Below are 18,472 nucleotides of genomic sequence, written 5' to 3' on the forward strand. Positions count from 1 at the left end.
TCCTCCCCCACAGGAACAAAGATGGTCCAAGCTGGGCAGGGTTCACTTATGTGGTATTGGCTGAGTCCATCTCAAGGCACAGGGCTACATTTCACAGGTCCACTTCAGCACCACATCTATCACGTGACCATTCTGCTATCCACGTCTATCACGTGACCATCCTGCCGTCCACGTCTATCACGTGACCATCGTACCGTCCACGTCTATCACGTGACCATTCTGCTATCCACGTCTATCACGTGACCACTCTACTATCAGGCCCTAGCACACGCCTGGCATATAGTAGACACTATGCATACACTAAACTCAAAAGCAAGTGAAATAGGGCACAGGAAAACAGAGTTGATGATACTAGTGGGAAAGATGGGTTATTAAAAAGGTATTTTACAAAAAAAAAAAAGTACACAGCAATGGTTTAGTGGCCAAATGCCAGGATGCTTCGAAGGGGGTTGGTTTTGTGGTACTTCTATCCCCTGTCCCCCCTTTAAAAAATTCATCCTACTAGGGATTGACCAGAGCCTTAGGCCTGCTTAGCAAGCTCATGCTGAACCTCTGAGATACAGATCTGAACCTCCTTTACTTTGAGACAGTCTCACAACTTGCCTCAGCCTCTCCCAAGTAGCTCGCTGATGGGATTGTAGAGGACTGATACATAGATAGATAGATAGATAGATAGATAGATAGATAGGTACTGGGAGTTGAACCCAGAGACTCACAAACCTTCATGTCATTGAGGACATAAATGGCCGTGTTATCGGTATTTATTTTGACCCAGGGACTCACTAAGTTACCCACGTTGGCCTTGAAGCCTCCAATCCTTCTGCTTCAGTTTTCCACGTGTTGGGATTAGGGGTGTGTACCACTGTGCCTGGCTGCTTCCCCCTTCTTTAACTCAACATTGCTTCATGGTAAGAAAAAGAAATCCATCCCCCAGGCTTTCCCCAGTTAAATGAAAAGGCGGGGGGTGGCTGAGAAGTCGGGCAGACAAGCACGTCAGAGCAGCCCAGCTGCACAGACCTGCTCTTGCAGTTGAGTTTTATACTTTTCTGCCTCCTCGATGTAAATGTTCTGAAGCTTCTCACACTCCGCAGTGTAGAATTCCTTCAGCCGGTTCTCCAGCTCCGTCCGGTCTGTCTGATGTTGCTGGTTTAGTTTCTGGACAAATCCTTCATACGCTGTTTGTAAGTCATTCCTAGCCTTTTCTAGCTTCTCACAGGTGCTCGAAGCAGCAACTGAAAAGGGTGTTTAAAAAAAAGGGGGCGGGAGAACCTTTACATGTGTTCAATGGTCTGAAACAGACAACATTTACCTGCCATTGTGATGACTCTGGAGGCAGAGACATGACACCAGTTCACTTGCCCTGTGACAAGCGCTGCAGTTCAACTAAGAAATGACCATCAAAGGCCCATGTGGCTAGAGGCCCATTGGAGGGTGGTAGACCTTAGATCACTGGGGCACCACTCTGAGAGGGACACTGGGATGCTGTCCCTTCATCACTCCAGTTTCCCAGCCACGAGGCAAACACTTTCCTCAACCCTGCCATAATGTGTACCTTTCTGCTGTCACAAACTGTGACATAGAGAAGTGTTTTTCTCTCTGTAGCTTCACACGTGCGCAATGCAGTTTGATTATTGCCATCATGTCTCCCACGTTGGTGAGCCCCCATCTTCCATACAGTACTTGTCTTTTTACCTGGCTTATTTCACTCAGCGTGATGTCCTCAAGGTTCATCCGTAATGTGGCTTGTGCTGGGACCGCCTTGCTTTTCAGGTTGGCTAAGACTCCACTGATCGTACATACTACCCAGTGATCCACTGGTGGGACTTGTTGTTTCTACCACCTGGCTACACTGAACCATGGCTGCCACGAACACAGGGACTCCACTAGCTGCGTGGCCCCTGCTCTCAATTTTCTTGTGTCTACATCTGGAAGAGGAATTGCTATTTCATATGGAAACTCCACTTTTAGATATTAAGTGGATTTACAGTGTAGGTGGAAAGAGAAGGGGAAATAATGATGTTATATTAATCTCATTTTTTTTAATTTTAAGGAAAAATATATAGAATGCCCACCTTAATTTACGTGAGGTGATACACCATGATTTTGATTTGCACAATGGATTTTTAAGTAGAGTCACTTACAAATACATTAATAAAATTCTAGTATAAAGACTGAAAATTTTACTCCCACTTTACTAAAAAAAAAAAAAAAAATCCACAAAGAACAGCCAAGTACTGTGCCATGTGCCTCTAGTCCCAGCACTGAGGAGGCTGAAACAGGAGGATCTTTGAGTTTGAGGTTAGCCTGGGCTATATAGTAAGACTAGCTCAAAACAAACAAAGCCACCACAAACAGACAGGCAAAAATCGCAAACAAAGCAACTCACGAAGGAGAAATGGCATATGAAAGCCAGGTGGCAGGGCCCATCACAGAAAACATTTGGGATTAAATACTCTAAGGCTTTTCTTTTCCTCTAAAATAACTTAATAAAGTATAATGAATGGTGTTCTTTTTGTTTGTTTGGTTTGGTTTGTTTAAGATAGGGGTTCTCTGTCTTGGCTGTCCTGGACTGACTTTGTAGACCAGGCTGGCCTCACAGAGATCCACCAGCCTTTTCCTCCCCAACTGCTGGGATTACAGGTGTGAGCCATTGCACCTGGGATTACAGGTGTGAGCCATTGCACCTGGCTTAGGAATGGCTTTCTTAATTGCTAACAAACAGCCTCTTACACTGTTTATAAGGAGATTCTGGACATAGCAAACACAACATTAGCTTCTGCCAACTAACTTTGCAACATGTTAAAGTGAGAATGATGGCCAGGCGGTGGTGGCGTATGCCTTTAATCCCAGCACTTGGAAGACAGAGGCAGGTGGGTCGCTGTGAGTTCAAGGCCAGCCTGGATTACAGAAACCCTATCTCCAAAAACCAGAGAGAGAGAGACAGACAGACAGACAGACAGACAGAGACAATGATGCATGCCTTCCCACAAGGTCCCTCGTGTACCTCAAATTAGACCTTTATGTGGAAAAAGTATGTAAAAATGCTTTGTAGCCAATCAGTGAGTGGATCCACTTCTAGTGAGAGAAATACTGGTTTTAGAATTTCACACATCAGCAAACACAAACAATGAAAACATGACCAAGCTCATCCAGAAACTCATACCAGGCACAAACCTCATCTACGAGAGTCTCAGTTCATAGGGATCTCTTGGCATATAGGTGTCTCAGCAAACCCTGTCACTCGAGAATAAACTAAGAAAGCCTACATCCACTGTGGGCACAAAGGGCTTCTGAATGCAGGCTAACTCTGGCTACACCTGGGTTTCACACATCTGTTTATAATCAAGCCACTGTCAGTTTGAATATATAATTACAGCATGTTGGTGTTTAAAACCAAGTAGGATACACACAGATCCTTTCTCATTAGCCGGCGGATGGGGCTGTTTGTTCTGTTTAAACACACAAAAACCAGAAGCCCAAACAGTGTGCAGCTTTGCTGCCTACCATGAGCTTGGAGAAGAGGGAACAGATGGGAGGGGAGAACCAGAGAAGAGACAAGGAGATGAGGTCAGATGGGGAAGTGGATGGCAAAGGCCAGGCCAGGACCCAGAAGGTGACATCAGCCTGCAGCTGTGCAAGGGACCTTCAGCTGTTTACAGTGCTGTGTGCAACAGCCGGGCTACACTTCTCACTCACACATGGCTTTAGTTTGGATCAACTAGCCCAGGGTCTTAAAGAAGCGGTGATCTGATGGAGAGATGCCTGAGTTCTGTTTTAGAAGGATGCACATGCAAACGTTGTATTAAGGGCTCTCAGGATGCTCCTTGTCTGCTGGGACATACATGTTTGTGCTGGGGAAGGACTTCACCCCACAGTTCTCGGCAGTGGATTTTCTCCTGGTTTCTCATAGCATGGACGGTTACAGGGCCACCTGTGTAGACTCCTGCCCACCCTCAGTCTGCTGCCTTCTTGATTCTTTGCCTGATACTTTGAGTTCATCTGACAACTAACAAAGCCAGAACAAAAACAAAGTCATCCAGGATTAAGAATAAGTGACCATGGAGTTTCCCCATGTTGCTAGGTGTAGCCAGTTTAAAGAAGTTACTACATGAATAGAAAAATCTAAGCCGGGCGTGGTGGTGCACACCTTTAATCCCAGCACTCGGGGAGGCAGAAGCAGGAGGATCCCTATGAGTTCAAGGCCAGCCTGTTTTACAAAGCAAGTCCAGGACTGCCAAGATAACAGAGAAACCCTGTCTCGAAAAACAAACAAACAAACAAAAAAAAAGAAAGAAAGAAAGAAAAAAGAAAAGAAAAATCTAACCTCCACCCCCCCCCCCCCCCCGACACCCAAGAAAGGGTCTCACTACATAGCCCTGGCTGTCCTCGAACTCAGAGATCTGGCCCACGCCTGCTCCTGTAGTACTGGGATTAAAGGTGCGTACCATTACTCTCAGTTTAGGAAAACTACCACTTAGGTCTTTGTTTTTAAACATTCCATTAAAATTTGTGCATGATTAAGCACACAGAAGGGACACTTGGTGTATACACTCCTAAGTACATACACTTTCGCACTTTAAAAGCTAGCTCCAGCAGTCTAGCTTAAGAAATACAGGTAGAGCTGGGTTTGGTGGTGCATGCTTTTAATCCCAGCACTTGGGAGGCAGAGACAGGCAGATCTTGGTGAATTTGAGGCCAGCCTGGTCTATACAGTGAGTTTTAGGACAGCCAGCACTACATAGTTCAAAAGAAATAGCTAGATGTGGTGGTGGACACATGATATACTGGCATTCAGGAAGCTGTGCTAGCAGGATAGGAAGTTCAATACCAGCCTGGGCTAAATGGGAGCACAAAGCCAGCCTGGGCTACACAAGAGCCTCTCCCCTCCCCCCAAACCATGGGCTACAGATGCAGCTCAGTTGTAGAGTATATTTATAGCATGCACAGAATGCTGGGGTGTACACACACACACACACACACACACACACACACACACACACACACACACAGCGTTTAGACTTAAAAAAGAAAGACAGACTCACTTAAAATAGTATCTCTAAAGTCTAAGTCATATTAAAGACAGAGGTTGAAGCCAGGCATGGTAGCACACATGCCTTTGATCCTGGGCGCTCAGGAAGGCAATGGCGGGTGAATTTCTGTCAGTTCGAGGCCAGCCTGGCCTACAAAGAGAGTCCAGAACAGCCAAGGCTACATAGAGAAACCCTGTCTCAAAAACAAAAAATAAAGATAGAAGTTGACATTTTTACTCAGAGATGCACCAGCCCTGAGACGATTAGGCCAAGGCCAGACCAGGAAGAGAGCTGGGGAGCCCTGGCCTGCCTGTCTAAACCACAGCTATTTGAGCAAGGAAGAGCCGCTGCACAAGAAATAAAGAAAGGCAGGTTTTGTTCTTTTCAAACAGTCACTTGGATGACATCTACAGAAGACACCACTGTACAGTCCAATGTGACCTTGGGAACAGAGTCACATTAATCCCAGGGCCTTTGGCAGTTACCCCCTAACAGAGAGGAAGTGGAGCCATTACGTAACCAGGCCCCAGGGATATTCGTAAGGGGTGGACAGTTGTACTGACTATTTCCATCTCGTGGGGGCACATTTCCCTTTGCTGACTGATGGATGTTCTGTTATGGAGAAAAACATTACACAGCCATGGTCTGAAAAACGCCAGTGTCCTTGGAAATGATACAGAGGCGCCTTCTTTTCTATATATGAGCACTGTGCTTCAGAGGGGACTACCGGCAATGCTTTCGGGGCTTGAGACCAGAAGCACCTTCCTAGAGTAAAGCCGGAGTGCGGGGTCCAACCGTGTGATTTGCTACGGTTGCTCGCATTTCCTCATCCCTGCCGAACTGAACATGGTAACACATGGGAAGAGCCTGGGTCTGTGCTCAACCAAGTAAATGTGTGATATATGTCTCTGTTATTACCAGAGGAATCAAACCAGATTGTACATTCCTTGGAGAAGGCTTGAAATGCAGAACAGAATGCAATGGTTATTGAGGTTTTCTCCAGCACTCACCCTCCCCACACGCTATCTGTATATACACACACATACACACACACATCCCAGCTTAAAAAAAACATTATTCGTCTAGAATGAAAAATGATAAATACGAAGCCAGGTGGCGGCACATGCCTTTAATCCCAGAACTCAGGAGGCAGAGGCAGGCAGATCTTAGTGAGTTCGAGGCCATCCTGGTCAACAGAGAAAGTACAGGACAGCCAAGGCTACACAGAGAAACCCTATCTCAAAAAACCAAACCAAACAAAAAATGACTATTATGTACACACACACATGGGGTGCTTCAGGACTCTCTTTTTAAAATCTACCTACTACTATTGTTCTTTATATTCTAGACAACAGAACTTCCCTGCCTTTCAGATTTCTTTTTTAATAAACAAACCTAAAATACAAAAAAGAAGGACGAGGCAAAGTGGGGAGGTCCAGCCACATGAAAAGTGAGGCATATTTTGTACCATGTTAGAGATAGTGACAGAAAAGGACCAATACAAAAACTGGAGGACTCCATTCTCCAATCCTGTGACTCTCCTGATATGCTTCTGGGGAGCCAGTTCTGTTTGGAGACCCTTCTGGGCTCCCCTCCTCTGTGTTACTTAGGAGGGAAATGGTGGCGGGGGGGGGGGTAGGGGGGGGACGGGGCGGGGAGTGCTTGCATCCACCTTGCCTTGCCTCTGCCTTGGGTCCTCTTCTCAGTCTCTCTCTGGTCACCTGGGAATCGGCTACCTTCTCATAGTGACTCTTTTAAGCCTTTGTTCATTGAACAAATGATAACTCTCTCGTTTCTCCTGTACCCACATCCAGAACCACACGATAAGACCTTGCCCCTTGAATAATATTACTCTATGATATCCTATCATGATATATACTTCCAGGGCCAGTATGGGTCTACTCTGTTTTCAAAATCTAAGGCATTAATGAAAAAGGTACCAAGAAAGGCAGGGCCCTGGCTGTCTGACCAATAGGTATTTCTGGCTTTCTGGGCCTCTATGTCCCGACTTGCAAAGTGAGAAAACATATACTCTGTTCTGTTGGCCTCTCAGTTTAGAGATGATAAAAGCAAATATGGGGCTGCTATACACTGTACAGCAAATTGGGGCAGCCTGAACTAACTTCTCCCTTTGAACCCCAGTCAGATTTGGCCAGTCAGATTCAGTTTGGAGCTCTATGCTTGGAACACATGGCAGGTCAGGGTCTTGACTGAAGTCTGCCCTCCAAGTTCGGTTTGGCAAGAGGCTTATGGTGGGCCTACTTGTCAGCTCAGAGCCCTGTCTGAAAATATGAACACGAGAGCCTTTTGCAAGATCTGAAGTAAGTTGTAAAATGGCCTTATTTATGGGAGGGCTGGATTTAATTGCACCCACAGTTTTAGAAAAAGAATCCCCAAAAGTTTATGATTCATGGGAGGCTTTGAAATTGCTCATATAGATTTTGGGGCATCATGCAAAAGAGCATTTAGAAAGCCGTTGACAGCGAATTTTGAAATTTAGAAGAGACCCTTGTCTACTCTGTGTCTCCCAGGTTACCTTTGGAGAAACAAAACTCCAAGGTCTTGGTGCTAGGTGATCACTCTCCCCCATCCACCCCCACCCTTTATCACACTCCAGGCAGTGAGCACCAAGAGATGCTCTAGCTTAGTTCTTAGAGGCCACAAGAGCTTTCCTGGGCCTCTCTCCCTCTCTCTCCCCCTCTCTCTCTCCACTGATTAGTGTCAAAGTCTTACTGGAGGATAGTTTGTAATCTGGCCCCGTTGGTCGGCCTATCTTCCACCTGCTGACAGAGTTGCGCAGCTGAGCTTCCCTGGAGTGGCCAGCTTGTCCCTGCCTATGTCCTCCCTCCCACTTAAGGATGGGTCTAGAAGGGCGTTTTTTGGTTGTTTTCATTGCATGCACTAGCCAACAACAGACCGCACACAGCCCGCACACGTGAGAAAAAAAAAAAATCTAGGTGAGTCAGAGACAAAACATAGATTGATAACTGACAGTGTGTTCAAGACTCAGGCCTGAGAAATAGGAGTCCCAGTGTAAAGGATCAGGTTTCAGTCAAAACAGCGCAGTAAGTCCTAGTCAGGCATGAACTACTCCATCTTGTCTCCTTCCAGATCACTTGTTTTTAGGGCAGAAGAGTCAGAAAGCACTGGTACAAGTCCTCAGGCAAGCGTAAACTTTCAACTTATAGCAATGGACTCAAGTCTCTCGGGGGCTATTTGGCATTAGTCTGCTTGCTTGGTTTTTATATGCTTTCTCACATATAAGGAACATTCTAGATAAGTGCGGTGCCCGGATGTAGTCCCAGGTGCTGTGGTGTCAGAGTCACCCGGATGATGTTAAAAGTGCAGATTCCTGGACTCCATGCCAAAGTAAATGAGTCACAATTGGTGGGCGTGAGAACGGGAAATGTGTTTCATCTCACAGTGAGGTTTGTGAACCCCTATTCTACACAAGTGACCCAGAGTTGGGAAAATTTGAGATTTTAGAGTTAAGACCAGGACAAGAAAGAAATCTCATGGACTAATCTCAGAGCCAGGTTGGCAGTATTTTGCATATCTGTAGGTGAAAAAACATGGACTTTGAGGTATCAGTAGAGCCAGCCACAGTCCAAATTTAGTATAGATACAGATAACAAGAAAGTGTCCCAAGACTGAGGTAGCTATCAACTCCTCCTTCAAACACCTCATCAAGATAAAGAACACTCTAGAAGTGGGGTTTCCTCATGCTGTTTTATTACATCCTACTTTAATAAAACAGAAAGAAAGAAAGAAAGAAAGAAAGAAAGAAAGAAAGAAAGAAAGAAACTCCTTCTTGCAATCAGCGCTAAATCAGTTTAGACAAACAGCCTTGCTACACCAGAATTATTGCCCAAACTGGGATGAAAGCATTCACACAGTCCTTGAAGTGTGAGGGAGGCAGTCTGTGGCTCACGGGTCAGTGCCAATCTAGTGGTTTATATTCTGCTTTTGACAACTTGATTATTTTTTTTTTTTTAAGTAGCTAAGATAAGATTCCGATTTAGCAATAGTGTATTTCTTGTTATACCCTTCAGGGATCCCACAAGCCATTAGTTATCGATGCATGCTTGCATTGGTTCCAGATGACCTTCCAGTGTTTTACTCAGTTGAATGAAGCACTTTCTGTTGGGACTGAGAAATATGGTAGCATGGCCACCTTGGGTTCTTATCCAAATCCTTTGGCTTCTGAGCTGGATGGTAGTAGGAAAGCACACTAGTTCTTGAGATATATACATAGATATATATGTATATGTATATATATAAATATATGTATGTATGTATCTTTCTTGGGGCTCAGGGTGTGGCTCGGGGTAGAGGCTCTGTCTAGCACATGCAATGCTTGGCTTGATCCCCAGCACCACAACACACAAATGTTTCTCTTTATATAGAACAACAACAAAACAACTACACAATTTTAAGGACATCAGAAGTCTCAAAGGCCTCCATAAATCACGTTTTATTCAAGACAACTCCAGAAAGAATCATAATGACTTTCTCAACTGAAGCACAAGTTTGCTTCGGAGGCTGACCATGAATGCGACAGTGAGCTACTTGCAAAGACTGACATTCAAGATTCTCTGGTGAACCACTGTCATGGTGAGACATAGCACTTCCAACAGAATTATAGAATTATTATTATTATTATTATTATTATTATTATTATTATTATTCACTCTGGAAGCTCAAAATATTACTCGTTAAAGCCGTTCAAAGGAAATGTTTGTGCACGTACCCCATCAACTGTTTGCACACTACAAGGAGAAGCCCACCTTCCCTGTAGCCATCTTAGATTGCAAAATCCACTCTTTTACTGCTGTCTATGAATCTGTGTGCCCCGAGACTACACACCTGAAAGAGGATAGTAACTTTGCCTTTGAAGACCTTACAGTTCTGGGTGGTGGAAAGAATATAAACAAATAGCTCTTAAACACAAACTCTTAATGTATACCAAATAACCAGAAGAATGGGAAAGGTAAAAATTAACTTGTCTGAAAGATTTGGGTGAGACTCAGCTGAAGACAAGAGTCTGAGAGGTAAGAGTAAAGGGGGAGCACAAGGAGGGGAGAACGCTTCAGCAGAAAGGTGTCCTACACAGAGGGGGTAGCTCGACACAGGAATTAGACCACAGCTGGGACCTGCCAGAAGCCAGGTATGAATAAGAAAGAAACAGTACCTAGACAGGAGACACAAAGTCAGGCTCTAAACAAAACAAAAACAAAGTCGGCGGGGGTGGGGTGGGGGGTGGGGGGAGGGAAGGCATGGATGCTACACTGTCAGGTGCCCAAGGAAAAGCCAATTGTTGCCGGATGGCAAGATATGCCACCTGGTGGGTAGCCATGGCAGTATCTTCCATGAAAGAAATTATGGCTCCAGGGACGCTGAGGAAGGGCTGGTCTGAGAAGGACTTAGGACACACTGATACGCCTGGAGATAATGTAATGTGTAGTCATGTTAGGAGTGTGAGTCAGTGGCTGTCTTGGGTGCTGAGTGACTCAACTGATGCCTCTTGGGACACGGAGTGAGACATTTTGCACAACAGGCTTGTATAAGAAGATATGCAGAGAACTCTGGAAGCAAGGAGCCATCCGGGAGAAAGTGTCATCTCACTGGGTTGGCTCACCTAGAGGCAGGGCCTAGAAGGAAGCACACACATGTAGCTCAAGAGCAAGGGGCTTAAAAAAAGACCTGTTGCAATCATATGGGTGTATTTCTATACCACTCTATAGATGCTCCGCAACCATTAAAAATGTCTTCAGAGACACGTAAGAACACCTCACAAGTATGGCCTCTGTCCAAGAACCCATACACAAATGAGCACACTGCACTTTCACTTATGTGAAGATTCTAGAAGAGACAAAACTAATTCTTGGTCATAAAAACCAGATCAGTATTTGCTTCTAAGGGAGGGGAGGCTTAAGGGAGTTTTCCGGGGTTACAGCAATGTTTAACCCCAGTGTAGATTATCTGAGTGTCTGTTAAACCTGATGGACTGGCTAGATAGCTCAGGGCATCCCAGGCTTGCCACCAAACCTGAGAACCAGAGTTTCATCACTGGGACTCTTAGGGTGAAAGGGGAGAACCCAATCCTGCAAACCATCCTCTGAACTTTACACACATGCTGTGGCACAGAAATGTGGATACACATACAAATAAATGTACTTTTAAAAGACTGATAGGACAGACAGAGACACCAAGGTTGAGTTCAGAACCAGCCTAGTCTACATGGTGCTACCCTGTCTCAAACAAACAAAAAAAAAATGTGGTGGAACAATAGAATATTATTGTATAAAATGTGCTTTATTGAAAGAAAGATGGTATAAAGTTATATATATGTATTCTATTAACAGAGGCAAGGGGCTATGCAAAAGTATGCCAGGATAGTAGGGTGTTTGTTTATAGACTGGTCTTTAAACTTTAAACTCTCAAATGCCAAGAAACACCAGTAAGCTATACAAATGGAGAATTCATTATGATGTTTTTTCTTCCCAGAGGAAGTAGGGACCATTAAGGACCATATAGTCTGAAGACAACAGAAGAACCCAAGAGACATTAAATACATCAGTGCACAGTATGGTGCTTACTGGCGTAGGGGGAAGCCCCATAGCTTTGTTCTGTCTACACAGTGTTTTCTTGAAGAGGTCTGCACAAGCAACAAGGCTTTCCCTAAAGGGATGTGGGTCAGATAGGAGAAGCATTCTGATTGCATGCCAGGAGGGAAGGCTTCACGTAGGAAGAGACCATGAGAGCAGTAAGTGAGAAGGCACCCAGAAAGTCTGTCAGTGGTGCAGGGCAAAGGCGCAGACAGTTCAAGACAGCACCTCTCTCTTCTTATGCTGCCTACAGAGTTTGTACCAGCAAAGAGTATTACAGGCGTTTTACCTCGGGGGATCCTCGTGACCACCCTTGGGGGACACATATATATTGTCACTTTAGAGAGACGAAAACTGGGGCAGAATAGATATGACATGATGGGCCACGCAGCTTCCCACCCAAGGATTCACACCCGGATACTGCGATGCCATAGTCCTACACATTTTATTGCCTCAAGTTGGAAAACTGAGGTGTAGGCTTTGGTGTGTAAACTTTATCTTTCCATTATGGACCTTGACACAAATCCAGCTGAAAGTTTCAAGAACTTTCTTCCTGGCCAGCTTCATTACACCTGTTTGAAGGATGCTCATCATCTATTTGCTGGCCAAACCAAACCTTTTCCCGAACGCCTCCACTGGTACTTGAGTAAGCCTGTCCGATTGAGTTATTAGCAGAAACGACACCATTTCCCAAGTGCAGCCTAGGGTGACAAAACAATACGGACAGGCCACCCTTAACATCCTGACACTTTGACAGTGGCAGGAAAAGCACACCAGGCCACATTCCCCCTTATGCCAGACGGAGAGGTGAGAGTACAAAGGATGGCTGTTTCCTGACAGGCCGCGAGATAACTGCAAGTGCTGTGGACCTGGGCTCCTATTTAAAGTGCTTAATTGTGAAAAGGATCACCATTCAAGCAGAGTCAATGCGTTCAGTGTCCCCTTCTGTCTTGGCCCGGCCTTCTCCTAGAGAGTAGAAACCTGAATCATTAGCCAGGCTCATCTCCACCTCCAGTGTGTTCTCATCAACTCTGAAACTCACACCAAAAACCAAAATAAACAAAACAGGAAAAAACAAAAACAAAAACAAAAAAACCCTCTTCCCGCATCTCCTAACTCCGCATCCATTACAGTACAAGCAAACAGAGCTGGGAAACCAAAAGGGAGGCAGCCAGATCGAATTAAACGGTGGTGGAAGGCCCCCAAGGTGTGTGGATCAGGGCCGCCCATGCTGTGGCTTCTGTCCTGGTTTGCAAGGACACTTCTGGCTTCTATGCTCCTTCATCATCCTTCATCTGTTTCCACAAGGGCCCTTCCTTTCTGTAACTTGACACCAGCCAGCATGGACGCCTTGTCTACTCTTATGAACCTCAAGGCTTAGCTAGGAACTGGCCTCTACTCCCATGGGGAGGTACAAAGCGTAGGGAAAGGCAAAATCTTGACCCCACATGCACTAGCCCTTGACCTTTGTCTTGGTTGAGCCGGTGTAGCTGTTGACAAATATTCCCAGCCTAGCAAATTAGGTTGACGGTAGTTAAACTATGGTCTGGTTCTCAGAGAAAAACAGGATTCTTTGAGAATTAGATGAAGGAAATTGGCTTTGTCTCTAGCTGCTCCCTCTGAAGAACTCAGGCCTATGCCATACTTTCAGCACAGCCTATCAGCAAGTAAAGGCAAGGACACGGCAAGTGACCTTTTGCTGAACAACTCCAGGTCTAGTTGAAGCTAAATCGGGAATCCAATTCTTAGGCTGAGGGGTCCCCGCAGATGGGGGTGGGGTAGGGGCGGGTGCGGGTGCACAGAGCAATCAGTCCTCTCCTACAGGGAGCTGAGGTGGGAAAGGCAGCCATACTAACTTTGTCCCTTCAAATCTAAGGCTCTTCAGAAGAGCCAAGAACTCAAACAGCAAACAGCGGGACTTCCTAGAGAGTGCTACAGGGCACACTGCTGTGGCAGTTGGTGGACATTCCTTCCTAGCTCACCCTGACTATTTGAGTAGCACAGAGCACATATCCTTTTAACTGGACACTCACTATACGCACCCCACCCCACGGATGTGTAGCATGATCACTCTTATCAGAGAGTAACTTATATCAACACGCTTTAATATAAAAAGTGGTTCTGGGAAAAAAAATTGAGAAAGAAAGAAATATGACATAATTAGTCAACGGGAAGCCGCACAATTACAACAATCATTCTGCCCCGTCTACTCGGTATGCAGTATGCGCTGGCTATCAGCAAGCTCCCGTTAGCTTACTCAGACCAGAGCCAGGAATTCTGTGAGCTTCGGGTCACACTGCCAAGATTCAAGAGTAATGTCCACAGTAAGTGTTTGCACAGATACAGGAGAGGGAGAAAGGACAGCCACCATTGTGCAAGTCCAGCCAGAGAGTAGGAGGGAAGGACACATCTGGCAACTTCAGTAAGTTTAGCAGGAACAGGGGCAGGGGCACGGGCAGGGGCAGGGGCAGGGAAACAGGCTCTTTCTTACCTAGCTCTCCCCGGAGGTTGACAAGCTCTTGAGAGAGGGTTTTGTGTTGCTTCAATGCTTCCTCCCGCTGTGGAAAACACACATCAGGTTACTAGTGTTTTGAAGAGGGTCCCTTTTCATTAAGGTAAACACGTTTGTCATTACTAGGAAAATGAGACCCAGAGTCCAGAAGCCAAGATAGGAATCTCTTAAGCTAACAGTTTGTGTTGTTAAAAACAAAGCAAAACACAGATGGCCCTGTGCTGTGAAGGAATTTTGTGGTTTGGAAATCTGTCTTTCCCCAGGGCCCTGGTGAAACTTTCTTTTGAGGAATTGAGTGGCTATTTAAAAACATTTGCTTTGAGCCTGGTGCTCACTGCATATCCAAGGACCCTTTCAGCTAAGGCAGACTGTACTTAAGACGTAATGTGTTCTCCCCTCTCCAAGGGCAATAGAATCCTAATCATTTTAAGATAAATATTTAATGTTCTAAACATAGGTACTTATATGGACTTTGTCCCATATCCACAATAAAAAAGTTTTGTTACAAGGCCAGTCCTATATTCTCAACAAGAAAGTTTATTTTTAAGCTAGGACAAAAAAAGATTAATCTCTTAAAGATGAAAATTAAATTGATTTTACCAGCTATACACCGGTTTCCAAGAGTTATTACATCACGAAGCAATCATAATTCTAAATAGATTTTACAGAAGTGAAGGAAACTAGGAGGTTGTCTCAGTGTTTAAAAAAAAACCCAAATATCAATCTTGCAATAAAGAATAATTTTCAGGTTACCTGCAGGTCTGTAGCAGTCACACATCCATCCATACTTACACAAACACAATTATTAGCTACAGTTCCTCAAGGCGAGGATTCCTTGGCGCCAGGGTGGAACTAGGGGAGCAAGAGACTTTCCCAAGCGCTCAGTAAATGCCCTTCCTGGGATCACCTCAGCTGTGGGGCTCCCGGCATCTGGATCACAGTGTTGCAGAGATCCATCCTGAGACTGGCCTCTGCAGGCTAGAGTTTCTTCCCTTTCTGAGTACTCCCCCGCCCCTGCGCTCCGACAGGGTCTGCGGTAGTCCCTGACACCCTTCCAGAAAAGCACTGTAAACAAATACTAATTACCCTTGTTGCTGCACGTGGAGGAGACAGGCACATTTTGCTGCTGGGGCAGCCCATTTTCCAGCTTCGGTCTCCAACTCCCCCACCCTCCGCACTGTCCAAGAAGTGCACAGGTGGCCACGCCTCCCACCAGTCGGGTCTGCCCACATTCAGAGCTCAGCCAGGGAGGAGCACCATTGGCCCCGGTGGCCTTCCCTCTTGTCCCGCAGGTTACCTCAGACTTAGACTCCTCTCTCTCCCCACCAAGCTGATACTGCAGCTTCTGCCTCTGGCACAAGCAGCCGGCGGTTACTTAAAGCCACAGCCCTTTATTTATGAGAAACGAGAGCCAGACACTACCCTGATCGATTGCCACTTACTTAATATCAGCTGGGGCGGAGGAAACAGAAACGGGACCCTCTCTGCGTGGATAATGGAGTTATTTTTAGATGTGTGTGAGCCTTTTTACTCCCCTCTCTAATTGGGGTCATTAGATTATCACAGTTACTAATAGAAAAGGGAAACTTGTTCCTCCAAACCCATATACTAAAGGCATGATGAACTAGGTGAAGAGCAATCAGAGGGCCCCGTTGTGATTTAGAATTTTAAATGACATTACAATATAGTCCATTGCTGCTTTAAGAACCGGAAGTGCTGACTCAGGAGTTGGAGATCCCCTTCTACTGTAATAGTCTCTCAGTATCCTTACATATAGATAGGTTAACAGTGATTAGCATTTTTAAAGTATTATTTGCCCCACTCCCCCAACCCCACACCTAGTATAGTTTGCGTTAATACTTAATGGAATCCTAACAGTATGAAATCACCAATCAGGAATTCCAATTTTTAAAAATAATGAACAATTGCTTTTCTAATGCAAGAACTAAAGTTCAAAGACAATAAAACAACCCACAAATATAATGTTCTTCTCTTTTCTTCCTTTCTTAACTGGCCTCATACTTGCTTTCCTTTGCCTCAGCCTCCCAAATTCTGGGACTACAGGCTGTGCCACCATAGCCTGTGCTAGTTCTAGTACTTTCATGACAAGCCTTACTTTTATTCATACCCTTTGGATAAGCGGCAGGTTGGGTCACTGGAGTGAAGGAAAAGTTTTATTGTACACGAGCAGCAAATCTAAAACTGTGAACTCGCTTCAAAGTCAAAGTTTCCCACAGCGGCCAAGTTGCAAACAGAAGTGGGGGAAAGGCGGGCAAATCTTTTCACTTCTTGTGCCCATGAAAACTGAGGGGGAGATGCCAAGAGCTAATGCTACAGATGCTTATCTTCAGAGAGCTTAGGTGAAGCCACACAGACTTCCATAAATACACAAGGGGGCGGTGACCTTGTTAATGGGGTTCAGGAGGCAATAGGTGTCAGTGTGAGGGTGGGCATCTCTCCACTTCCTTTAACCACCCTCAGACTTCTGCCAGGTCTATACAGCCAGAGGACAGCAAGGCCAGCTGTCACTCTGTCTGGATGGCCAGAAGAGAAGCGGAGTGTGGGTGGGGTGGGGTGGGGTGGGGAGCCTGTCCACTCTTCCTTCATAGTGGGTTTCTAACCCTCTGGGTTTTGTCCTTAGTGTCACCTTTGCTCTGTAGAGCTGAGCACTGAACCACAGAACGGATTTCTTTACACCTTAGAGGGCTACTATTCCATATTCCTTATGTAGGTACACTATTTTCTCAAAGGAGCCTCCTGCTGAGACCACTGCAAACAACTCTGAGACTCGAGGTGGAGCTCAGGGATAGCACCTGTTCTTCCGATTTCAACCACAGCATACACGTGGATGGCCTGTAGCATGCAGGCGTGTGTGTGTGTGCGTGCGTGTATGTGCATGCGTGTGTGCGCGTGCGTGCATGTGCGTGTGCGTGCGTGCATGTGCGTGCGTGCGCGTGCGTGCATGTGCGTGTGCGTGCGTGCATGTGTGCGTGCGCATATGGTCCTACAGAGTAGCACTGTCCAGCTCCTGCTCAGCATCCTAAGATCCTCTGTTCAAGTCCTAAGCTATCCTTCCTCCAAGATCTCATCAAGGCTACCCCTCTTTGGATCCCTGGCTTCCTTAACCTGACTCATTTTATGCAATTTCTGGAAAGCTAAAGGTCAGAGACAACATCCCCTCCCCCAAATGCCCAGAAGGGATATTTCTCTTTCTGAATTGTGAGTTATTACTCGGTACTAAGTATTATTATAAGACATATTATATGCCATAATAATATGTAAGAAAGTTAAAACATTAGTGCCTGCTTTTAAGGAGCCTGGAAGGGGGGAAACGGCCAGGACCAAATCTTTGGTCATCAATCAAAGCAGATGATACCATCTGAGGAGAAGCAGCACAGGACTACGGGAAACTCAAAGTGCAGCCTATAGAACGCATGCTATAACAGACATGCTGTTAATTTCTACATGACTGTATGGATTGCTTGCCCTTTAAATGTACTTACTATTTACTCCCAGATGATAAAATACATTCTGTCAGTTACAGACAGATTTTTTTTCCAGTTGCTTAGGTTAGTGCCTCTGTCACAGATTATAAACCATTTATAACCCAGAGAAGAGGTTCATTTGATTATCTTTGTACTAGGACACGCAGACCCCTCCCCCAACATACAGTGAGACTAGAGAGAAGGGTGGGGTCCACACAAAGATGCTTTTGTACTCGTGCGTTGAATATATGAAGTACTGTAAAGGGAAAGAAAAAAATGGGATTCTCCATAATTTAATTAGGGTTGCTGGGATGCAAGCACTTAGTGGCTGGCTGGCGTCCCATCCTGTGCCTGAATTCTGCTGGCTACTGAGTGGCATCAACAACACAGGACATTTTACAGGAAAAGGCTGCATCAGACCGACTGTACGTGGCTATGTCTGATTTCCTCCATATCATCCACACAGTGCTTTTACCACTGTGGACACCTTTTCTTTTCTTTTTTCCTTTAAATCTAAGATGTAAAATAGGCTACTAGCATCATTTAAAAATCCAACTTTTTTTTAAAAAGGTGCAAGTCTAGGTCAAATTCTATTGGAAAAAACAAACAACAACAACAAACTATTTGGTCTTGTTTTTACCTTACCAAGAAATCTGCCTAGAGTCCCTTTAATGGAGACTAGGGTTTCTAACATCAGTGAGGGTTAATAGTGTCCAAATGTTTCAATAATGAGTACAAAAGGAAAGGGTTAAGGGAATTTTAATTGCTTAACTCTCCCCACCCACGCCTTTCCCTTTCAGCTGTTTCCTAACAGTGCCTTGTACACTAGGTAACCAG

The 18,472-nt window shown here is 45.3% G+C and overlaps 1 protein-coding gene across 4 annotated transcripts in view; it reads right to left on the reverse strand.

Moving 5' to 3' along the window:
- Window positions 1–18,472, reverse strand: part of Mtus1 (microtubule associated scaffold protein 1) — a 94,871-nt gene that overhangs the window by 9,767 nt on the left and 66,632 nt on the right. For 3 of the 4 annotated variants that reach the window (XM_051169635.1, XM_051169634.1, XM_051169636.1), the window contains 2 exons: window positions 14,130–14,196; window positions 1,018–1,232 (listed from right to left, as the gene is read on the reverse strand). In XM_051169635.1, coding sequence (XP_051025592.1) covers window positions 1,018–1,232; window positions 14,130–14,196 — 282 coding nt within the window. Of the gene's footprint in view, window positions 1–1,017; window positions 1,233–14,129; window positions 14,197–15,236; window positions 15,446–18,472 lie in introns of those variants that run through there. The other variant, XM_051169637.1, reaches the window with a different exon arrangement.

Source organism: Acomys russatus, chromosome 27, assembly GCF_903995435.1.
Source record: "Acomys russatus chromosome 27, mAcoRus1.1, whole genome shotgun sequence".
NCBI classification, from domain to species: domain Eukaryota; kingdom Metazoa; phylum Chordata; class Mammalia; order Rodentia; family Muridae; genus Acomys; species Acomys russatus.